General features: G+C 49.4%; 10 protein-coding genes across 10 annotated transcripts; 4 read left to right on the top strand and 6 right to left on the bottom strand.

Moving 5' to 3' along the window:
• Positions 1 to 311: 311 nt before the first annotated feature.
• Positions 312 to 2,129, top strand: N7511_000700 (putative 3-methylcrotonyl-CoA carboxylase, beta subunit (MccB); the record flags this gene model as incomplete). Its single annotated transcript, XM_057123125.1, has 2 exons — positions 312 to 1,759; positions 1,835 to 2,129. 2 exons carry the CDS (start codon positions 312 to 314, stop codon positions 2,127 to 2,129), a joined length of 1,743 nt encoding a protein of 580 aa, XP_056988858.1.
• Positions 2,130 to 2,743: 614 nt separating this feature from the next.
• N7511_000701 (uncharacterized protein) lies at positions 2,744 to 3,841 on the bottom strand (the record flags this gene model as incomplete). The annotated part of the gene is made up of 7 exons (XM_057123126.1): positions 2,744 to 3,164; positions 3,259 to 3,268; positions 3,325 to 3,353; positions 3,411 to 3,433; positions 3,489 to 3,568; positions 3,732 to 3,763; positions 3,831 to 3,841. The coding sequence occupies 7 exons, from the start codon at positions 3,839 to 3,841 to the stop codon at positions 2,744 to 2,746; spliced, it is 606 nt and encodes a 201-aa protein (XP_056988859.1).
• Positions 3,842 to 4,978: 1,137 nt separating this feature from the next.
• yop1 (putative membrane biogenesis protein (Yop1)) lies at positions 4,979 to 5,973 on the top strand (the record flags this gene model as incomplete). The annotated part of the gene is made up of 6 exons (XM_057123127.1): positions 4,979 to 5,032; positions 5,212 to 5,418; positions 5,487 to 5,495; positions 5,621 to 5,684; positions 5,738 to 5,795; positions 5,850 to 5,973. The coding sequence occupies 6 exons, from the start codon at positions 4,979 to 4,981 to the stop codon at positions 5,971 to 5,973; spliced, it is 516 nt and encodes a 171-aa protein (XP_056988860.1).
• Positions 5,974 to 6,806: 833 nt separating this feature from the next.
• N7511_000703 (autophagy-related protein 101) lies at positions 6,807 to 7,608 on the bottom strand (the record flags this gene model as incomplete). Its single annotated transcript, XM_057123128.1, has 3 exons — positions 6,807 to 6,994; positions 7,081 to 7,434; positions 7,521 to 7,608. The coding sequence occupies 3 exons, from the start codon at positions 7,606 to 7,608 to the stop codon at positions 6,807 to 6,809; spliced, it is 630 nt and encodes a 209-aa protein (XP_056988861.1).
• Positions 7,609 to 8,261: 653 nt separating this feature from the next.
• On the top strand, positions 8,262 to 10,090 carry N7511_000704 (peroxisomal biogenesis factor 3; the record flags this gene model as incomplete). The annotated part of the gene is made up of 3 exons (XM_057123129.1): positions 8,262 to 8,419; positions 8,535 to 8,875; positions 8,940 to 10,090. The coding sequence occupies 3 exons, from the start codon at positions 8,262 to 8,264 to the stop codon at positions 10,088 to 10,090; spliced, it is 1,650 nt and encodes a 549-aa protein (XP_056988862.1).
• Positions 10,091 to 10,334: 244 nt separating this feature from the next.
• N7511_000705 (aspartate aminotransferase family protein) lies at positions 10,335 to 11,723 on the bottom strand (the record flags this gene model as incomplete). The annotated part of the gene is made up of 1 exon (XM_057123130.1): positions 10,335 to 11,723. The coding sequence occupies one exon, from the start codon at positions 11,721 to 11,723 to the stop codon at positions 10,335 to 10,337; it is 1,389 nt and encodes a 462-aa protein (XP_056988863.1).
• Positions 11,724 to 11,995: 272 nt separating this feature from the next.
• Positions 11,996 to 13,994, bottom strand: N7511_000706 (uncharacterized protein; the record flags this gene model as incomplete). The annotated part of the gene is made up of 3 exons (XM_057123131.1): positions 11,996 to 12,824; positions 12,894 to 13,331; positions 13,399 to 13,994. 3 exons carry the CDS (start codon positions 13,992 to 13,994, stop codon positions 11,996 to 11,998), a joined length of 1,863 nt encoding a protein of 620 aa, XP_056988864.1.
• Positions 13,995 to 14,598: 604 nt separating this feature from the next.
• On the top strand, positions 14,599 to 16,228 carry N7511_000707 (TauD/TfdA dioxygenase family protein; the record flags this gene model as incomplete). Its single annotated transcript, XM_057123132.1, has 11 exons — positions 14,599 to 14,959; positions 15,026 to 15,045; positions 15,104 to 15,112; positions 15,165 to 15,224; positions 15,281 to 15,323; positions 15,393 to 15,432; positions 15,486 to 15,543; positions 15,627 to 15,789; positions 15,848 to 15,947; positions 16,003 to 16,082; positions 16,143 to 16,228. 11 exons carry the CDS (start codon positions 14,599 to 14,601, stop codon positions 16,226 to 16,228), a joined length of 1,020 nt encoding a protein of 339 aa, XP_056988865.1.
• Positions 16,229 to 16,405: 177 nt separating this feature from the next.
• On the bottom strand, positions 16,406 to 18,572 carry N7511_000708 (uncharacterized protein; the record flags this gene model as incomplete). The annotated part of the gene is made up of 14 exons (XM_057123133.1): positions 16,406 to 16,566; positions 16,624 to 16,743; positions 16,793 to 16,867; positions 16,924 to 17,063; positions 17,119 to 17,260; positions 17,313 to 17,367; positions 17,420 to 17,589; positions 17,651 to 17,688; positions 17,738 to 17,803; positions 17,869 to 17,946; positions 18,005 to 18,051; positions 18,104 to 18,131; positions 18,197 to 18,290; positions 18,356 to 18,572. 14 exons carry the CDS (start codon positions 18,570 to 18,572, stop codon positions 16,406 to 16,408), a joined length of 1,431 nt encoding a protein of 476 aa, XP_056988866.1.
• A 1,952-nt stretch (positions 18,573 to 20,524) lies between these two features.
• Positions 20,525 to 22,447, bottom strand: N7511_000709 (uncharacterized protein; the record flags this gene model as incomplete). The annotated part of the gene is made up of 1 exon (XM_057123134.1): positions 20,525 to 22,447. One exon carries the CDS (start codon positions 22,445 to 22,447, stop codon positions 20,525 to 20,527), a length of 1,923 nt encoding a protein of 640 aa, XP_056988867.1.
• Positions 22,448 to 22,718: the final 271 nt, after the last annotated feature.

Below are 22,718 nucleotides of genomic sequence, written 5' to 3' on the forward strand. Positions count from 1 at the left end.
ATCTGGAAGACAAGAACTCAGCTCATACTAAAGATAGATTCCAGCAGTCTATTTCTAAATTCAATTGCAATTGCCCTCTTTCCAGTATGCTCGCATGCTCAACACGTCTTTCACAGTGAAGACCTCGGGTAGAAGCGGCAATCGTCGCATCTCCGCATCTGGGGAAACTCCTCCTCTTAAGTTCCCCAGCTTCACGCTTGACCATCAACTCATAACATACTTCAGATCTCATCCAGAATATGGTCACTGATCCCTTTGATTCCCCCAGCTGAGACCTCAACTTCCCTCAGCTTCATTTCCCCACCCCCACAATGCGTGCCCCTTCCCCGCTCGTCCTGCGGAGCTTGAGCTCACGACTCGGACGCACATACCAAAAGGCATTTACCCTGCCAAATATCACCCGTCCAGCATACAGAACAGTAGCAAGTTATACACACCCACACCATGCCTCAGCACTCTCCATCCTTCCAACAGCAGTGGACACCTCCTCGCCCGACTACATCGAGAACAGCCAACAAATGCAAGACCTACTAGACAAAATGAGCACCCTGCATAGCAAGATCGCCCGCGGTGGAACTGAAAAGGCTCGTGAAAAACACATCTCCCGTGGCAAAATGCTTCCCCGAGACCGAATCTCCGCCCTCGTCGATCCAGGGACTTCATTCATGGAACTATCCGCCCTGGCTGGACACGCAGTCTACGACGAAGACGTGCCAGCCGGTGGCATAATAACCGGAATTGGCAGCGTGTCGGGAGTGAACTGCATGATCGTCGCCAACGACAGCACAGTCAAGGGCGGCACTTACTACCCCATAACGGTAAAGAAGCATCTACGCGCACAGGCCATCGCTCAAGAGAACCGTTTGCCGTGTATCTACCTCGTTGACTCCGGTGGTGCAAACCTACCGCATCAAGCGGATGTCTTCCCGGACCGGGATCACTTTGGTCGGATCTTCTTTAACCAGGCGCGGATGAGCTCGCTGGGCATTCCTCAATTGTCCGTTGTGATGGGTCCTTGTACGGCCGGTGGTGCGTACGTTCCTGCCATGAGTGATGAGACGATTATCGTCGAGAATCAGGGAACTATTTTCCTGGCCGGTCCGCCTCTTGTCAAGGCTGCTACCGGCGAGGAGGTTTCTGCTGAGGATCTTGGTGGCGGGCTGCTGCATTCTACCATCTCTGGTGTGACGGATTACTTGGCTGTTGATGATGCGCATGCCATTGTGCTTGCGCGTCGCTCTGTTGCTAACCTCAATTATCCGACTGCGAACTCGGCACCTGCTTTGCAGTTGGAGAATGGGAAAGGGGATTCACTTGTTATCAAGGAGCCGCTCTACGATCCCAATGAGCTGAATGGAATCGTGGGTACGAATCTGCGTCGGCAAATTCCAGTGCATGAGGTGATTGCGCGTATTGTTGATGGCAGTGAATTCGCCGAGTTCAAGCGTGATTATGGGTCTACGCTGGTTACTGGATTTGCACGTATCCATGGTCATCGCGTGGGTATCATTGCGAACAACGGAATTCTGTTCTCTGAGTCTTCGCTCAAAGGCGCGCACTTCATTGAGCTCTGCGCCCAGCGGAAGATCCCCCTTGTCTTCTTGCAGAATATCTCCGGCTTCATGGTTGGTGCTGATGCCGAGAAGGGGGGCATTGCGAAGAACGGCGCGAAGCTTGTGACTGCCGTTGCTTGCGCTGATGTGCCCAAGTTCACTGTTGTCTTTGGATCCAGTGCTGGTGCTGGTAATTATGGAATGTGGTAAGTCTTATTTTTTAATATCCATGCTCATCTACCATGTTTGACGAAGGTGTTGTATGCTAATGATGATAATAGTGGCCGAGCTTATTCGCCCCGTCTCCTCTTCATGTGGCCCAACGCTAAGATCGGCGTTATGGGATCCGAGCAGTTGTCTTCGGTTATGGAGGCTGTGGGTCGAACAGCTGATCCGGCATTGAAGGAACGCATTGACCGCGAGTCAGAGGCTACTTTCTCCTCGGCTCGGCTGTGGGATGATGGTGTCATCCCTCCTGCTCAAACGAGAAAGATGCTTGGTTTGGGACTTGATGCTGCTGTGGGTGGGAAGCCTGAACCGGATACACAGACCAGATTCGGTGTGTTCCGTATGTAGATCCCTTCAATATAGTAGATTGGAATGCATTATATCGCAGATGATCTGTCGAAAGGTAGATGTGGCATGACAGTGAAGTGCATGATGCAAATGCCTCAATGTCAAATGACCTCTTTATCGCGGGAAGCTTAGAAGTGTAGATTGAACGTATAAACACTGCTCTTGGAAGATGAAGAAAATATTGGTCAAAATTGTACCAAGAGAAAAAGCCAAACACTTTTATCCATTCCGCCGAGAAATTTTAAGCCCAGTTCAACCAAAACGCAACATGTCGAAAATAAGCAAGGGGTGACACGAAGTGTGCAGTCCAAGGAAAAGAAAAGAGAAAGATACATGATCAAACACGGTGAGGCATTGTCTATGAAGAAGGGGAGAAAAGATAGAGACATATCAGCAATGTAGTAAAGAAAGGAACATCAGTCATATATGACATGTCGACATGCATAGTAGCGTCGGGGGCATGTGAGAAGAAGTAGAAGAAGAGGAAGAAGATGGCAAAGGTAGGTCGTAGCGCATGAAAGAAAGTCAGAGGAGGCTCCCAAATGATAAATGGGAATCAAAAGAGACACGAGAGTCTTCCGGAGACCCCTCTAGGTATAGATAGATAACCCCAATCAAAGAATGATACAGGGCCCACGACGATTTCGGGGCCGCTTATTTTCCTTTTTCCGATCACGACTGGGACCATCGCGCCGGCGGTTCGGATCACTGCTGGTCCTTGAGCCCTCAGAGTCTTTGCGGATAATCTGACGACACAGGTCGATGAAGACCTCGTTCACGTTTGCGCGGCGGCGGGCCGAGGTCTCGTAATATGGCGCGTTTCCCCAATTCTGGGATAGGCCGAAGGCACGAGCTCGGGGCACGGCGCGATCTTCTTCCAGATCGGATTTGTTGCCCACGATTACGATTGGGACTTTTTCGTCGTCTTTGATTCGAATGATTTGTTCGCGGAGCTCGGAGAGTTCGTTTAGGGAGGACATGCTTGTAATCGAGAAGACGAGGAGGAAGCCTTGGCCCTGCTTCATGTAGAGTTCTCTGTGTAGACGTGGTGTCAGTTCGGTTCTTTCGGGGGCTTCGGAGTCGATCCGAAGGAGGAGCAGGTATGGTGATGGGTTGGGCCTAGATTTACCTCATTGCCGCTAGCTGTTGTTAGCTTCGAGCTTGTCACAGAGTATAATGGAATTGGGTGACTCACTGAATTGTTCTGTTCCGGCGGTATCAAGACTGGGAAAGTTCAGTCAATATCGAAGCATACCATACCACAAGCTCCACCACACTCACATCTCCAGTATGCATTGTCGACCCTATCCCCGGTGTAAGCAACCAATCATCTCTCCCCATTGACCAGAGTCAACTTACATCTACCTCAATCTGTTTCCTGTATGAATCCTCGATCGTCGGGTCGTAGCTTTCGATCCAAACATTTTGGACGAATTGCGCTAAGGGTCGGTCAGCTTGGGAGCTCAGGGCCAGGGCAAAGGAGGCAGGAAACAGACCTGTTAAGCAACTTTTTCCTACTCCTCCTGTTCATGGCGCAAAGGAATGCCTGCGGTCAGCCTGTACCCCATGGAAATAGCTCGGGACCAAAGGCCGATTGCCTACCAGCGCCCAGAACAACAATATGGTATTCGCGTCTAAAACGAAAGGAAGAGGCAATTAGCATGTGTCATTGAGCCATCAGTTCAGGTTTCAGGAGCTCACTGAGGCCGCATTGGGAATCAAAGGTGTTGATGTCGGGAAGTAGAGAACAATGGCTGTGTTGATCGTCCCACGTGGTATCGCGGTTCAAACTCCGCGGGTACTGAGGTGGTCTGATTCACGTCTTCGCTTGCCAGAAGGATATAAGGGCGATATGCAGTTATAGCAGCTGTTTCTGTTCGGATAGTCCGATGAAGGTTCGAGGAGAATGGGGGTTGAGGCTCAGAAGGAAAAGGAAGTGGCACAGATTAGGCTAGTCGGTTCTGCACAGGGTTTTTGTGGAGGAGAAAGATAGGATTTCGAACACTCCCCCCCAATCACATCATCTCCGAGATCGTCTCTGGCGGTGTGCAAGGTTCCTTTTTCTCAAGTTTATTTCCATTGACAAACATATGCAGTCTACTCATTCCAAATACCGGATCACGTGACCAATATCACGTGGAGGTATAAGCCCCGAGGTATGGAGGAATATCTCCTGATGTGTGCAGATGTGTCCAGATCGTGCCCATTTGATCTGTTCCAAGCGACATATCCACCACTACAGGTAATTGGTGTGAATCACAGTAGCCTTGCGTAATTGGGGCCTCGGTATAGGCGGAGAATGGGATGCATCACGACTCGAGAACGGACCAAGCGCTGCAGGGGTCAAGGCCCACAAAGATACGCTCCCCCGGTTTCATGCCAGAAAAAGCAAAATCTCCCAAAATTGTTGCTTATCCAAACCGGTCTTCACGTATCAGGATACTCGCCGCACACGTCATGTAGGATTTAGACTTGCGTGAGGGAATCTCTACTTTGGGCTCCTGTTTTCGTTTCAAGCTGTTTCAAATTTCACGCCAATAAACCCAAGTCCAGAATCCTGTGATGGTAAATAGCTTCATATACTCCGTAGTCCAGATACATCAACAAGCACCTGTCGTCACTGCATAGTCAACCTACTTATCTCGCACAGTGACTTCGGAGTGTATCTGCCAATGACAAAGCACTTGTTCACTGCTTCACATGGAGCCGAGTACGTCATGTGGTCACGTGACACGCACAAGCAGCCTGGCTCCGTCTCAGCTTGCCAGCTCGCATTCTCACCATCCCTCGTTCCACTGCCATCCAAACTCCTTGACCTGTAACCTATCAGTCAAAACATATCAACCATAATGGCCTCTTTCCAGGACCGTGCTCAGCACACCATCTCCCAGCTCGACAAGGAGGTACGTTGCGGTTGTGTGTTTTGTTGGCGCCTGCCAATTCCTCACCTGGAACTGCCACAGGTCGCAAACTGAGCAGTGTGATCGATCAACCGAGCTTGATCGTGATCACTCGATTTTTGCTATCCCTGCTTCTGGGTGTCTGCATTTAGCCTCAAAGCTGACATCATGTCCTTCTACAGCTCTCCAAGTACCCTGTCCTGAACAACCTTGAGCGTCAAACCAACGTCCCCAAGGTCTACGCCATCCTCGGCCTGGTCGGAGTTTACTTCTTCCTTGTCTTCTTCAACATTGCTGGCGAGTTCCTCGTCAACTTCGCCGGTTTCCTCGTCCCCGGCTACTACTCCCTCCAGGCCCTGTTCACCTCCAACACCCAGGATGACACTCAGGTAAGAAAATTTGTCCTAATGTGTGTGCAATCTTTCGTGTGCTGTTTGCTAACCTTGAATTCTCACAGTGGCTCACCGTAAGTCTCTTTTCCCTCGACATGCTGCTGTCGCGATATTGCGGACGGATGAGATCACTGTCCTGTCTTATCGTGCACGTGACGTCTTCCCGCTTGCAGAGCATACTAACCTGCAATTCTTATAGTACTGGGTCGTGTTTGCCTTCCTGACCGTTGTTGAGAGTGCCATCAGCGCCGCCTACTGGTTCCGTGAGTATCCGCGCGACATCAATGTCAATGCCATTGTGCTAACAAACGAACAGCCTTCTACTACATCTTCAAGTTCGTCCTGATCCTCTGGATGGCTCTTCCCCAGACCAAGTAAGTTAACCTTCCTTGAATCCGATGAATATAGATATCTAACCAATTCCACAGCGGTGCCCAAGTTGTCTTCCAGTCTTTCCTCCAGCCCGTTCTTGGTCGCTTCTTCTCCAGCTCCGGCACCTCCTCCAACCTCCGCGCTCAGGCCGAGGCCGCCAGCAAGCCCCACTCTACTTAAAGGCTTGCTGTCTGAAAACACGGTGGAGAATCGCTTCGACAATATACCCTCCGCGGAATCTTGTTAGTTGGAAATCGCGGATCCGATTCTCCGCGCGAAGTCAAGTCGCTGGTTTCAGCTTAGGTTCTGCCGCCATGAATACATAGGTGCTAGCGACGATGATATAGAGAGGCCTGTAGGATGTTGTGACGGGTCCGGGGTTGGATATTCGATGAATATGATGTCATGTTGGTTTTTTTCACCATTATGTTGTTGTTGAGCTTCTTAGTCCGTACATTTTCAATGAAGGGTCTAGTTGCTTTCAGATTTCTACCTTTCAGATCTCTTACTTTCAGGTCTCTTACTTTCAGATCTCGTATAGATACATGAGAAACATCCCTGCAAATGACCTGCTCTGATGATAAATTTTGATAGTACTCAGTGCAATGAGAACAGCCATGTGATGTCAAGTGAAAAGTGAGTAAATTACTAACTCAAAACTATTAAAGATATTCATATATGGTATTTTTGTTTAAAGGAGCATACGCTCCGTGATCAAAGCACATGTTGCAAAACCACCATCCCAATATCTCAAATAAGTAAACGCCAACGAACTCCCCATGTCCATTGCCGGAGATTTGACAAGCCTAGTATAGCAAGACCCGAATACTCTGCAAGACAACCATTTTGCAGCATTTAAAACGTTTCATAAGTCGTATCAGTGTCCGTCGCCCCAGTCAAAAAATATTGAGCAGAACACCGCCGGTTTGTTGTAACAATAAGTGATAAAAGGAAAGGTAGACCTGGACGATTGACAGATGTCCTCATCCAGACCTTTATTTCACCATGGCAAGTCAGTAAAGCCCCATACGGTTACCCCAGCCATCAGCGCGAGGGTTGACAACGATCCGATAAGGGAACGGGTTTGAGTCACTGGTAGTGATAGGCGGGATATGATCTTTATCACGGTTGACAACAGCGAGGATCTTCAATGCTGCCTTCTGCAGCATGTTACCCATTGCCTTGCGGACTTTGGCACGCTCTTAAAACAAAAAAAAGAAGCAGATTAGCAAAACCGATACCGACCCGGGAGGTAAGGTACGCAAACTATAGAAAGACGATACATACCAGATTCCGTGCGCGGCGTCGCAATAGTGACATCCAGCGTCCAAATCTCCCAACAGACCTCCTCCTCGCCCTTTCCAGTTAGCCCACCAAACCAGTGACCCGGACGACGTCGCTTCTTTTCGTAGAACTCGACCGCGATACGGCCTCGCACGCCCCCTCCCCCGCCAGCCGTCGGACCATCCTGGCCCCCGGCAGCGGAGGAGAGATGTTGGCGGACAAGGGCGGAAACGCGCGACTCAATCAGCGTCTCTAGATCGGCATCATTGATTGCGGGGAGGGTGAAGTCGAGGACGTCAAAGGTGACCGGCCGGATGGAGGGAAAGTAGCGATGGAAGAAGATGAGGTTGAGGACACCTGGCCGAACAAATGATTTAGTCTTTTGAGCTTTGTGGGCGGATTACTGGATATTTGGCTGGTTTGTTAATTGCACTGCGCCTTACCTTTTAGGACGTCTCGTACGTGAGTTGTGTCGGCGAAGATCTCCAGGAAGTACTCCGGAGGGGTTTTGCGGGGCTCCATCCCCGCCATGACGCAGCTCGCAACCTGGGTCGGTTGGGTGCAGTCGCGGGCAGGTGATTTCCTCGAGGATATATGTGTTCAAGTTGAGTATGGGGGATCATAGAAGGGAGAGTACATGTAAGCTCGAAGGTGGAGTGATGTATGGGGGAGAGGGGCGGCCTGTATCGGCGTTCGGGACCCGCTTATCTTATCTTCGAACTCGTGAAGACGTAAGGTAAACAGGAGGCGAAAATGACAAAACCCCTTGGAAGAACGTAGGAATCAAGTCAGTAACTGGACAGAAGTCAAGCACAGAAACAAGTGACGACAGGTCCAAGCTGCGATCAGCGGATTGTTGCGGGATGGCCGCGCCGAATCCGGGGGGCTTTAGAACGTGACTGCGACTGGAGCGAATGGGGCATTTACATAGTGTTTTGAATGGAATCAACGTTGTTTCAAGTTTCAAGTTTTAAGGTCCAGTCCATAGCCGGCATTATTCTTTCTCTCTGTGGGACGTATATGTTTACCTTGCACGTTAACCTGTCTAGCCGAGGCCGAGGGCGATCACCGCCCAAGCCTGTCCCCATCTCCCGACCCCAGAATCCATCGCCCTCACCTACATCATGATTTGAATCTTCCCATCGCCTTTGATATCCCCGAGAGACGAAACACACACAATCAACATGATCGGGGCGACGAAGCGCTGGTTCCAGCGCAATCGCAAGGGTCTGGCGATCGGGGCTGGGGTGATTGGAGCTGGCTACTTGGCCGGACAGTATGTCCTATCCAAGATCTCTGAAGCTCGGGAGCGTATGAGCAGTGATCGGATTGCTCGCGAAAAGTGAGTATTTCTGATTTTCGGCGATGGCCTGTCACCTTGCTCGCAAGCACGCGAGCTTAGGGCGGGCTCACACCGATCAGATCCACCACGATCGGAATCACTGACAATTTCATAGTCTGCGCCGGCGATTCGAGCAGAACCAAACCGATTGTACCTACACCGTCTTGGCGCTATTGCCGACAGCTACCGAGAATATAATCGAGGCACTCCCCGTCGAGGAATTGACCAAGGAACTGCAGAAGAAGCGGGCGGAGAGATTGGCTCGGTTGAATGCTGGCGAGGCGACGGGCTCAGATCTCAGCTCGGTGTCGCCTAGCCTGCCAGACGATGATCGGAGCTTCCAGACGGAGAGTTTTGTGCATACCAGCCAGGCTGGAGAGTCTCCCGTGGACTCGGAGGGACAACCCCGACCCAAACGGAACAAGACTCAACTGTGGAATGAGGTTAAGATTAGCTGTGAGTTCGTGTCTATGGCATCTTGGTCATCTACGGGGACTTATCAAATATTGACTGGTTTTAGCTGTAACTCGGTCGTTTACTTTGATCTATACGCTCTCTCTGCTTACTATCTTCACTCGCATTCAACTCAATCTTCTTGGCCGCCGGAACTACCTCTCCAGTGTGATCTCTCTCGCTACGCCGCCTGTCAACGAGTCAACTATCAGCTTGGAAGACCACGATGATGAACTCACCCAAACACTGGGTGATGACTTTGAAACCAACCGACGATACCTCGCCTTCAGCTGGTGGTTACTCCACCGCGGATGGAAAGACTTGATGGGAACAGTCCAAGCTGCCGTGGAAGAAGTTTTCGGACCATTAAACCCACGCGAAGACATCAGCCTGGCCAAGCTCTCCGAGCTGACGCTCCAGATCAGAAAGAAGGTAGAAGGTAGCACAGAAGATGAGCGACGCAATCAGAAGTGGATGTCCTGCTTGCTACCTCCAGCAGAGGAAGAGGAGTACGTGCTGCGCGAGTCAGGGGTTGAAGGTGTGGCAGACCCGACCTCATCTCAGACAGCGTCCAAGCTGCGGCACTTGCTAGATGAGACTGCCGATCTGATCGATTCGCCTTCCTTCTCTTATGTTTTGACCCTTCTCAACAACGAAGGTTTCTCTACCCTGATAGACCAAAGATGCGCCAACGATGCATTCAAGGCGCCTACCAGTGCCCCCGAGACTGCCCCCATGTCTTTCGACTCCGTCGCCACAGTTATACCATTAACTGCCAACGCTGAACGCAAGACAAAGCTTGCCAACCTTTTGGCGGTCATGGCCCGCCAAGCACACGTGATTGGCAACGGCACCCACGCACCGAATGAGTATCTAGTCGCTATGGATCAGAATGTTCGAGAGCTTGAGGCGTTTTCTGCCGTGGTCTACAGCTCGAACTTTGATCTGGAACTTCTTGGTGCCACGGATAAGGCGGCAGCACCTGCCAGGGAAACGGATCTGGTAGACTCCGAACCTCTGTCGTCGTCCTTTTCGCAGGTGCTCGTCGAGCGTGAGGCCGAGCCTGAGGTGCTTGATGATGAGATCGAGAAATCACAGAAGGTCGAGCCTGAGGAGCCGAGCTCCAATGAGGCCTTGGCTGATTCGGCCTTTGATGATGCTTGGAATAAAGCAAATAACGGAGACTCAGCCCCGGAGGAGTCCCGGGCGACGCAGTGAAGTCTTGGAGGAATCTTGAACATTGATCTTCGATATGTGTGATTATCTCTACAATAAATACCCTTTTTTTTCTCTTACCTGTCAGTTTGTCTATATTTCAATATTTTCATTTTCGGCTCTCGGCTTTTTGGAAGGCAATCAAGATTACATTTTCTTTTACTTCTGGCAGGACAGGTAGATCAGTATACCTGGAGTAAGAGATTGGCCTAGGATATTACTTTAACGGCATATGACAAAGGTAAAATCACAGTGGCATAGTGCCAGGAGTGACAGCAAATGCTTCTTCCAAGATCCGCAAACCGCTCAGCAGTTGCTCTTCAGTGATAGTGATTGGCGGAGCAATTCGAAAAACACCCCCAAAGCTTGGATGACTACTAAGATTGGCCCACAAGCCTAGCTCATAGGCACGATCACCAACAGCCTTGCCCAAAGCCAACGCAGGAATCTTCGTCTCTCGATCCTCAACAATCTCAACACCAGCCATAAGGCCCCGTCCACGAACATCCCCAATGCACCCATACTTATCCTTCAAGGCATTCAAGGAATCATGAAGTATAACCCCCATAGCCCGCGAATGCTCAACTAAACGATCTCGGACCACAATTTCCAGCACCTTATCCCCAACAGCCGCCGGAAGAGGATCATTAACATGAGTAGTATAAAAGCAGAACTCGCGCTCCACACACACGCGCTCAATCTCAGCACTAGTGACAACAGCACTCAGCGGCAACCCATTCCCAAGCGTCTTGCTAAGCGTCAACAGATCCGGCACGACATTCTCATATTGAATAGCCATCAAATCACCGCAGCGGCCGACGCCCGTCTGCGCCTCGTCCACAATCAGAAGCATGCCGCGTTTCTCGCACTCCCGTTTCAGCGCGGCCAGATATCCCGGCGGCAGGACATGCATGCCACCCGAGGACTGGATGCATTCCACGATACAAGCAGCCAGCGATCCGCACGATTGCATGTCGATCATTCGCCAGCCGTACTGCATCTCCGCTTCCCAGTCGTACGATCCGTCTGGCCGACGGAAGATCGACCGGTATCCATTTGGCGAGGGGAGCATCAGCATACCGGGCATGAGTGGTCCTTGGCCTTTGCGGCCGAAGTGGTATTGCGCGCCTAGGGCTTGCGCGGTCACGCCGTGCCAGCTGGCGCCTAGTCCGACGATTTCGAATTTGCCGGTGTAGACTTTGGCTAGTTTTATGGCGGCTTCGTTGCTTTCGCCGCCGGTTGAGAGGAAGAATGCTTTGTCTAGGCCTGGTGGGAGGAGGTTGCAGAGCCGTTCGCCGAGGCTGATTACCGGGGGTGAGACCATGCCTGAGAAGAGGTGGTCGAGGCTGGCTGCGTGGTCTGTGATTGTTTGAACGATTTCCGGATGGCCGTGGCCGAGGAGACAGGACATTTGGCCCGATGTGAAGTCTAGGATTTTATGTCCGGATGCTGTGTAGACGTATAGGCCTTTGCTGCCGCAGATGACATCTTTGTTGAATTCTGTGCCGTATTTGAGAAGGTATCTTGTTGTTTTTTCTTGTAGGTCTTTTTGATTTACATTGTTGTATAAGAGGGGGACGTCTTGGGTTTCAGAGATTGTGGCAGCCTTGTCATTGTCGGTAATGCCAGGTGCCATGTTGAACTGTATCGTAGAGGAAGTTGAACGAGTCTGGTTACTTGCAACCCCTCATTCAACACGACCTGGGCCCCTTTCATATCTTATCGAGTGGAGTTTTGACCCCCGGCACATCACCTGTGCAAACTGGACCAATGCAGTTTGAGTATTGAAGCCTGAATTGTTGGTGTCTTCGCCGCGGAACCGCGGCCAACTCCAGACCCACCTGCATACATCGCGATAACAATCCAGGATGAAAAACTGTTGATGTTCCATTCTGTGCTGTATCTAATCTATATACTCTGCAGGGTATCCCAAATGCTAGGAAACATATCATCCACAAAGGACATATCCGGCATAAAGTGATGGCCCATTTCAGGATTGGCCACTTCAGAAGTATCAGCCGGCGGTCCGGATTTCAAGAGCTTCTCCACGACATCCGAATGCTGTGCTAAACATATATCAGCGAGGTCCCACCCGAAGTTCTTCTGATGTGACCGTAAAGAATCCAAAAAGTCATTCGCCATTCGCAGCGAAGTACTTTGTGATAGACCAGCAGCCTGCTCTGTCTCCAGTGCGCAGCGGATCAAGAATGTCACGGTTGATGAGAATGTAAACGCGACGACAGGAAGCCAAAAGTCTCCGAGCTGTGCTTCGCCGAGTTCCTGGACCAGAAACACAATGTCTTCCGCCGTTCTGCGGGCTTCCATGACACGATTGGCCATTTGCTCCCCGTCGGGCTCTTGTGACCTTCTTTCGCGATCTAGGTCGATTCGTCGAAGGAGAAGACATGTTGCTAAATATGCGAGTCGTAAATTCGACGCCCCGGGTGTGTCAAGATTCGAGCCTCGGATTACAATTCTGCGGATATTGCCGGTGAGTGAATCTACCCACTTGTTTAGCTCCAGTTCAAGGTTCTTGGTTGGATGATCTGCTGCAGTGCGGATATTGTATACATCCTCTAAACAAATGTCCAGCACTTCTGTCAGGTGCATAAGCTCTATAAAAACCGCATTGGCTTCACTGTCTCGTTCCGAGCCCGAGAGATATTCAGGTATGGGGAGAGGGACGTCGTATTGAGATCTTCTGATATGAGGTGGTGTGCCATATGCAAGGCTGGACCTAAGCAGACAGAAAGAAAAAAAAACATAAATACGCGCAATATCCGTTGGAGTTCTTCATGAGACTTACCAGCGGTCATGAAGTAGGATGGACCACCATATCTTCATTCTCAAATATTTCTCAGCTTTAGGTATATCCCATGGTAAGGGGTTTCGATTCAGCCCCAAGGAATGACATAGCGCAGTTGCTGAAGCAAGTCTGACACCGTTTCCTGTCATTGATGTGGTTGGGCGACCACCTACATCAAGTAGAATGGCCTTGATGGTGGATATTCCAGCAGAAGCATGCAGCTCGGAATACGAGGCTTCAATGGCAAGGTTCCAGACAAATCGAACATCCGGGCATCTTTCACGCGATAATAGCGGATCATAGTGCCAGTATGTTAGCATGTGGGCATATATGCATGCTAGCAACGCAGGCGAGATGCGATGCCTCGCATTGGTGTATTGCGCTCGGAACGAGTTCTCATCCAGTAAGGGTAAACAGGGGTTGATCCTCTTCAGATACCTAAAAAAGGCTGTTAGTTTCGATGAATCCCGGAAACCACGCTGTGGCAAGGGTGGTGTAGGCTCACAGATCAATGAGGTGTGGGCCCCAAGGTTCCACGAGCTTTTCAATAATCTGCAATTTATGCAGTGCTGGGTTGGAATTCCAGGTCAGGCCAAATGGCCGTTTCTGGACTTTTGTAAAAATCACAGGAGACGAGGAGCTGCCCGGCTCGACAGGACGGATCTCGCGGATCCCCTGTCCCCCGGAGATGTTTGATAGATAATCAGCCAAGACATGATTATCACCCGTCACCGCTGGACCAAGGATGTGGGGATTGTCGTCTTCAGCTTCCAGGGAGAGTGGTGTATCCTGATCATTTTGTGCCTGCGTTGGTATGGAGAATTGAGGCGAGGCCACCAGAGGAGATCCCAGCGGCTGAGTAGATGTCGCCGGTGCTCTTAATGATGGAGGTGGTAGTACTGGGGCAACCTCCGAGGAACGCCTTTTTTGAGGTGTTCTTTTGGCTCTGCCGTCAGGGAATGCGCATTCTGTGCCATGTACGCGACACATGAGACAATCGTCTGAGTGGGGCTCAATCTTGCATCGCGATTTCCTCCGGCGACAGGGAATGCATGCTGGCTTTGTGTGGGACCGATAAGGTCTTTCGTCTCCATTCTCCATGTTCGTTGGATCTGTGAGGTCAAGCCCCGCGGAGCTCGGGAAATTCCGAGGCAATTGGCACAGCTCTAGATTCTTAGGAACCGCAGGGGACTTTATGACTTCATCTCAGTAGCGTACTTTTGGGGACGTTGAGAGAGGGAAAGTCCGCGCGGGGAAAACCAAGGGAAATTGTGGATCTTCTTTCGAAGCCGCTCAATGGATGTCTTCTACAGCAGTCATCCTATAATGAGGAGGATTATTTTTACCGCGAGACTCAACGTCTTGCCTTCTATGAAAACATACACATCCGCTGATCTCCAAGAAATTATGGTCTCGGTATCTAAATCCACAACCCAAGAATGAGGGATTCCAGCGGATCCCGCAAGATCGCAGTAGCTATAACAGACTCGTTTAAGTTGACCTTTTATGTCTTAGGTGTGAAGGCAGTAGATGGCAATTCCAACTGCCATTGGATCAAGTAGGTCCGTTCATTTTGATGGCGCCTTGACGCAATCGCTGTCGCGTATGAGATGACCAAAGTCGATATGCCTAAATACTCTTCTTTTCCGCATGAATCGAGGCCTCCACGCTTCTATGATATACTGATCTCTCAATACTATAAACAATGGCTCATCTAGAAGCGCGAAAGCACATATCGCCGGATTCCGGGTTTCCCATCACGCTCCATCCACACTTCAACGACAAAATTAAGAATCACATCCCTCCGGAACCCTTGCGCGAACCATTCACCCCACCTCTGGATCGAGCTTTCTTCGCGGACCCGGAAAAGCAAGCATTGTTCTCTGTTGCAAAGCGAGTGGATTTGACCGAATCACTTGGCACTGTTCTGGAAAATGTCCAGTTGAGCCATTTAAATGAAACCCAGCTTGATGAGCTGGCACTTCTGGTTAATGAACGAGGAGTTGTCTTCTTCCGCGATCAAGATCTTACTACCGAGAAGCAAGTGGAGTTGTTCCAACACTATGGTAAGAATTCCGGATTGAACGGCTGATGGCCTGATGCTCATGAAAACATGACTGCAGGAATTCTAGACAGACACCCTGCTCAAAAGGTATAATAAGTGGTTTCCCCCGAAGAACAATTAAGTTTGATTGACTAACATACTCTAGGATCAAAAAGTAAAAAGTGTGCCTCGTTTGTCGTCGGTGATTGGTACTAACCACAGAACAGTTTGTTAATATCCAAGGAAGTCGAGAGGATCACCGGGAGATCCTGAGTTACACACCATGGGTAAGACGAATCGAGCGTAACATAAAGGCTGTCACTCACATAGGATGCTCTTCTAGGCTAGCGGAGACTTCCACGCCGATACATCATTTGAGATCAACCGTATGTACTAAACTGACTCGTTCGGGTTGCATATTAACCAAGACAAGCTCCCTCCTATTCGCTGCTTAGAATGGAAGAACACCCTGATGTCGGAGGAGATACAGCTTGGGTCAGTTATCAGCCTAGGTGAAATCAATTCTTGAGACTGACCGATCCTCCCAGGTCTCACAATATGGTCTTTATGACGCCCTTAGCGATGCATACAAAAGATTTCTCGATGGTTTGCACGCGGTGCACACATCAAGATTGCAGTGTTCGTTTTCAGACCAAATCTCATCCAGCGATTTAATATTCATGATATAGCTAGATGATACAATCTTGGATTTATGGGGCGCTGGCCCTAACCGCCCTCCAATCGATACCCATCACCCAGCTGTGCGAACCCACCCCGTCACGAAGCTCAAGGCACTGAACGTGAATCCGGGATTTGTTACTGGCTTTGCGGAACTCAAGAAAGCGGAATCGGGTAAGTCCAATCAGGTTTATTCAACTTGGCGATTCTAATGGATTTGGTGGACGTTCAGATAAGGTTCTCGACTTTCTGGCATATCACATCCACTCGGCCGATGATCACTATGTCCGGTGGAAGTGGGCTGTTGGTAGCGTTGCTATGTGGGATAATCGGTATTTATGAATGAGTGGACCATTGTTCTTACTTCAATCGCTAAGTTCTGTTTAGATGTACTCTCCATCGAGTCATCCCTGGCACGTATAAGGGGCTGAGACGCGGCATCAGAACAACTGTTTTTGGAGAACAGCGTGAGTATTCAAAGATCATTCAATCACAGATTCAGGTACTAACTTTATGTTCATCTATAGCGTACTTCGATCCAGACAGTGAGAGTCGTGTGGCTCGCAAATTGCGTGAAGAAAACGACAGTGGCAATGGCAGCAACCTTGAATAGGAGGGTCACATCTTGCCAATTATTCAATGTTGTGTTACAGAAGATATTCAAAGTTTGGCAAGCACAAGTTGAATGTGATTATCATTGTTGAAATGTACGCTCATAACTATCATTATTTTAAAGCTGTAAATGCCATGATTGTCGATTGGCAAAGTTGAAATCCCGTTTGCACCTTAATTATTTTGTTGCAATAGACTCACTCACAACATACGTTTTCTTATCAGTCAAGTTGATGCTTTGCTCTTCATCCTTGCTGTGAGGCAGCTGAGCAGCCTCCTTGTCATGCTCAATGGGCTTATGATCCCGAACGACCAACCAAGTAGGCCAAACGGCGAGACCTGTATCAGAGAAAATTAGTATGTTGCTTGAGCTGATTATCTATTGGAATTGCCTACCGAGGAGAATAGTGTTGACAGCAAGTGGAACTCTACCACCATGCCATTCCCGAGTGTTGATGCCGAAGGAAACAGCTTGCGAGAAACTCTCTTGTCCGCGAAGAACACCGGAGAATCGAGCTAGAGAGTATGAGTGATATGAACATTCAATGTTGCAATTTCGACTTACAAAGCTCGGAAATGTTGTCTGTCATAGTAGAAAGAAGATAGTAGAGGAAGTTCTGCGCGGCCTGCTGGGAGAAATCTGCAAAAAAGGGGATCAGTAAGAGGACATCATTCATGTTTGATTAAAAGACTCACTCCAAAGCATGATAACGAAGAAGCCCTCAACAAAGCCTTTGTCGGCCCAGTCCAGCATAGGAGGGTTCTTGGTGTACTTCTCTTGAATGACCCAGCAGTAGACCCAAGCGATGACGTGAACAACAATCACATAGAAGAAACTGTTGTATTATTAGCCATTTGTTGAGCATGAAAGACGATTGCATGAAGTATTACCTATACTTGATCCTGTTCTTGATTGAGATACCGCTATAGTCCAAGAATCTGCTGATTATTGCCGAAGAAATCAGGTTGGAGAAGTTGCCAACGAATCCGATCAGGGCACGAGCTCGAACGCCAAAGTAATAGGTTTCGAAGTCTGTTGCCGAATTAGTAATGAAATCGTTATCTCAGAGCTCATAAAATCTTACTTCCGACGTATTGGTTGAAGTACGCGGCCCAGAAGGCAGGAAGAAGTAGAAGGATCTATGAAAGTTAGTGACGCGTTCCACAACTATTTCCACATGCGATGACGAACCTCCTTTCTCTTGCAAACCTTCCAAAGCTCGACCATTTCAGCACGCCATGATCCTTGGATAACAATCTTGACCTTGCTTCCGTCCGTACGTTGGACCTTCTCAGGCGGCGAAAGAAAGACAGCCAGAGGAACTGAGAGACACTGAAGAGCGACAAAGATGAGGTATGTTTCTGATAAAAGTCGTTAGATTTTAGAGCTTGAATATTGAAATCTCCTGTGGGGGAAACATACCGTATCCAACTTTTCCCTTACTGTGGGCATCCCCGGAACTAATCGAATGTGAGTGGGACTCTTCGATGTTGGTGTATACAAACATACTGATTCAATCCAAGGACGATAGCACCGCCCAACAAGGGGCCTCCTGTGCGGAACCACAACCAGATACTATTCCAGTCAGCATAATGACCATCGAGAAGTGATCACGACTTTCAACAAAGAAAAGAACTCACTTCATGTATCTACCTCTTTTGGTGGGTTCGGGATATCCTAGTGCGACAGCACCCTCGGAAGCCCAGAACAGACCAGCACTGTAAATGATATATTAGTTTTTTTCTTTCTTTTGAATTGAGTGAAAATGCGACTCACGAAATGCCACAGGCTACGGATCCAACAAGAACAAACCACACGTTGCCCTACAGAAATTCATCAGTATAGACCCCCGGATGGTATACGCGAGAAGCATACATAGCGGTTGTTGGTATATAAGGCAGCTCTGCAATCCAAGTCAGCTCTCTAACTCAATTCAAAATATCGCGTAATTCAGCAAGTAGCACTTACGAGTAAATCGGATATCCCACAGCACCAAGCATCAAAGTCCAGTTAAGACCAATACGATTGGCAATCGGACCACCGAAAAGACACAAAAAGCCCACTTTGAACATGAAAGTCAGAATTGCACAAATAGACAAATATGTGGGATGAAGGGAAGCCACATACTAAGACCAAACACCAGCGCGTTCGCTGCATTAATCAAAAACGGTGATTGTGCGCCTCCTGCACCCAGGGAATTCATGGCGTTCCACAAGCCTGGGGCCATGAAGCCCACGCCTCCAATGATAAACGCATTGAACAGCGTAGAGCGATACCAGACTCTTTTCTCATCTTGAACTGGGATTGCCTCGGAGGAAACCGAGGCAGAACTTTGATCGGCCATGCTTTGGCTTTGCGTATTGTTTAGGTTCGGACGGGAGTGAGAACCCTATTGCAGCCTCAACCAGCGGACAGAAATGAAAGATGGATATTGACGCAACAAGCAGGACACCGCGTTATATAAAGCTTTTCCATAAAGTTGAAATACTACACTCTCCCACGCTCGACTTCACTCATGTCACCCTAGCCTATTCGAATGATTTCGCCAGATTGCGTGCTTCGACGTACAGATCTAATGCCCGTTTTGGTCTAGTCTGCCTTCATCGGCTATATGCCAAGCCTAAAATATCAGAATCGACCAATCACCAGCGTAGAGGGCGGATAGATGTGGGGTCCGCTCGAGCTAGAAAAGCGTCAATTGCCGCCATTGCGAATCGGGGTTAAGGCTCGCAGACTTTTTGCTTTGGGGGCTTCGGCTAAGGCCGCGATAGAATGGGATTGCTCATCGCAGAGTTGGAAGCTAACGAGATTGGGAAGGTCTGGACAGTCAGAAATTAAAGTATTTATTAGCTTGTTATTGCCACTTGTGGAATTGATCTCGTAAAACGTTATAAGAAAGTGGATATATAGCAGCTCTTGATGCTACGCGAAGCTAACGTCAGATATCCCTGAAATCGTGCAACGTTTGGTGTGGGTGCTTTTGATACTCCCTCGGTAGAGTGAACTTTGTCCTGTGCAGGTATCGGTACTTGGGAGTAAAATCATCTCCATTGGATTCCGGTAGCTGTGCCAATCTGATGATGCCTGAGAAGGCAATAAAGGAGAGTCTTTTGCCTAGAAAATGGTGCTATACGATAAAATTAGCACTGCGAAACTCTGGTGCAAATATCCAAGACCTTCTCCCATATGGTCGAACGGCACTCCACTGAGTAGCGAAGGCTCTCACGAATTTCGGTAACAAGACTCGTAAAAAGATCAGAGATGATATGTGCATTCATTACTATTGTGTCTTCTAAGTTCTGTCGGCGCTTTGAGCATGCTGGGTGTGAACGATGATAGCCCAATAACAAAGACAGGGGCCTATATGATACTCCATAACTTCAGATGAACTCAATCGCAGCGATCTAGGCCACTGCTTGAATCTCCAGTCAACCCAGCATATTGTCAGAAGAGGTTTGCTGATCGTGATATTCAAAAAAGTCATTCATGATAGCGAACAATATGGGACAGATACCGCTGGATCTCGTGTCGAATCATGCGAACCTTAGTATGTGGGCAATGGTCACTAGAGATGATTAGATACAATAGAGCTCATCAGTCTTTTTAATCCTCCACCTTAATAATATCAGGTTAATTCAGTCAGAGTTCACAACATGGACAAAGGATAGACAATGGAAGAGAGGTTAAGTTAGGTTTCAAACGCCCGAAGTAGTACAATTACCTAAAGACCTTGTTGAGGAGAATATCGAATAATCTTTAGCACAGTCAGCAGAGTTCTCACCTATCTTGTATTTTCGTGCAATCGGTATGATTTTGTCCTAATTCGCCTATACTGATGTCTCAGCATGTCCTAATATTTTAGGTTGGGTTCTTGAGTGACTTTAAAGCAGTAAGTCCAGTTTGAACCACGATTTCATTATTTTAATGTAGCAAGAGCATGCGTAAGAAGAGATCAGAGAAAGAAAATAATTTTAAAGTATCCGAGTTCATTAAGTGTTCTAGCATCTCGTTGATATTGATCGCAGATATAAGATATAAAGATGGAAGATCTACAACAATTCAAGTTTCGAAGCCCCTCTTGAGCAGATTGTTTGACAGGAGGAATGCCGACAGATATTGTGCTACAATGGCTCTGGAAAAAGCCACTCCAAAGATGAAATGCTCACACAGATAAGCCAAGCCGATCAATGGACTTCCGAGGTTGAAAATGTCGAAGCGGTTACATAGAACAGAAAGAAGTTTTATTATCGTATCAAAAAGTCGTTAGGTTTCACATCAGACGTCACAAAATCAAGCTTAGTTTCCGGAGACCTGCTTGACGGCGGCGATGATATCGGCAGGACCAAGACCTTGGCTGTTGATCTGCTCGTACAGACCACCGCAGCCCTCCTTGATAGCGCCGATAGACTTGAACTTGGGGGTGAGCTTGCGCTCTAGGAGCTGGGTACCAAGGCGGGAGCCGAGACCAGTCTTCTGGGCGATAGACTCGACGACCAGGACGAAAGGAGAAGATCCGTAGACCTTGATGGCGTCCTCGTCGACGATGTTGAGAGTGGGCTTGTTGATCAAACCAACATCGAGACCCTGCGCGCGCAGGTTCTCAACGGCGTCGAGAGAGCGGTAGAGCATGTCACCGTAGGACACAATGTAACCAGCGGAACCCTTGCGGATGACTTCTTCCTTGCCGGGCACGAATTTGTAGCCCTCGCCGAATAGCTTCTGGTCGGTGCCCTCCTTGAGGATGTAGGGGACCTTGGAGCGGGTGGAGAAGATGAAACGCATACCCTTGTTCCAGAAGACCTCGTTGACAACTGCCTTCATCTGCTCACCATCGGCGGGGAAGTACAGGGAAGTCTGGGGAGCATCCATGAGACCGTTGTCGGCAAAGAAGTGGTTCAAACCGAAGTGGCAGGTGTTGTCGGCCATCTCGTCGACACCACTGTGAGAGAAGTGAGAGAGCACGGTACAGTCGTTCAGGCGGGCCATGGTGATCTCAGAGATACACATCTCCAGGAAAGCAGAGAAGGTAGAGAAGACACCCTGGCGCTTACCATCGCTTCCGAAACCAAATCCGGCGGCGGCGGAGAAGTTACCGCGTTCCATGACACCGGAGGCAACGAAAGACTCGGGATGCTTGGCACCGATGGCCTTGAGACCAGTTGAGCCAGCCAAGTCAGAGTCGATGACCATGACACGGGCCTTGGCCTCCTCCTTGCTGAGACCGTCGAGGATGCCATTGACGGCATCACCGAAGATAGTGCGGTTGGCGCCCTTGTCCGTGGAGCAACCCTTGTAGGTGTGAGGGTTGGTGCCAGGCTTGATCTCATCGTAGAAAGCAAGCTGCTCCTTGCTGTATCCACGCTTGGTGAGGTACTTGCGGGCAACATCAACAGTGATGACATCGTGGGCGTGGCACTCGCCCTCAATGCCCTCAATGCCAGCGGCCATCTTGCGGTCGACGACAACAGCGGCGGGGCCGTTGTAGTTGACAACCTCACACATAGCGGGGTAGAGGGAGTCTACATCCTCACCCTGAGCGCGGATAACCTTCATACCGTGTCCATCGAGGGTACGGGCAATCTCGTAGCCCTTGAGATATTCTGACGGGTGTCCAGCAATTGTGACATCGTTGTTATCGACAAAGAGCTTGACGTTAAGATTCTGGGCGACAGCAAGGCGGGCAGCCTCGGCGTCGTTTCCTTCCTGCTGGGATCCATCGGAGCCCAACAAGATCACATTCTTATCCTTGTTGGCCATGGCAATACCGTTGACGAGGCCCCACATGTGGCCAAGGCGGCCGGAACTGAACTTAACACCGGGGGTGAAGCCGAGCTCGGGGTGGCCGGGGAGGTGGGAGTTGGCATCACGGTAGTTCAGGAGGTGGTCGGGCTCGATCTTGCCGTCCAGTGCGGCCAGCAGGTATTGTGTTGCCACACGGTGGCCGGCCTCGTCGTAGAGAGCATCAACCCACTTGCTAGGGTTGGCGTTCATGAAGGCAAGCAGAATGCAAACCTCGGGTGCGGTATCGAAGGGGCCGCCAGTGTGACCGGACACACCGCGAGCGGCACCAGTTGCTGTGAAGGCAATCAGGGCATCTCTGAAAACGTTGATGTTGTGAAGCAGATCGCTCTTCTGCTCAGCTGACAGCGACGTGGACTTGGGGTCCAGCTTGAGCTGCTTGAACTGCTTGAGATCAACGGGGAACTTGTGGCCACTCATTTTTAAAATATGGTGAAGATGATTGTAAGAATGATCAAAACTTCCGGCGGTTTATCAGTTGGAGGGGTTCAAACTCACCGACGACCTGTTCCCACTGTGCTGACGTCATATAAGCTGTTGTGTCTTGTTTCAGCCGAACCAGCTCCCTGTATTCTTCCACGCGCCCACTTTTTTATTGCAAGGGGTCCACTGCCGGATTTTCACTGATGAAAATCTTGGAAGTGACATATCAATGAGTCTATTGGACTATTATCATTTCTACTGCATTACT

This window comes from Penicillium nucicola, assembly GCF_028828085.1.
Source record: "Penicillium nucicola strain IBT 29836 chromosome Unknown utg000001l, whole genome shotgun sequence".
Taxonomy (NCBI): domain Eukaryota; kingdom Fungi; phylum Ascomycota; class Eurotiomycetes; order Eurotiales; family Aspergillaceae; genus Penicillium; species Penicillium nucicola.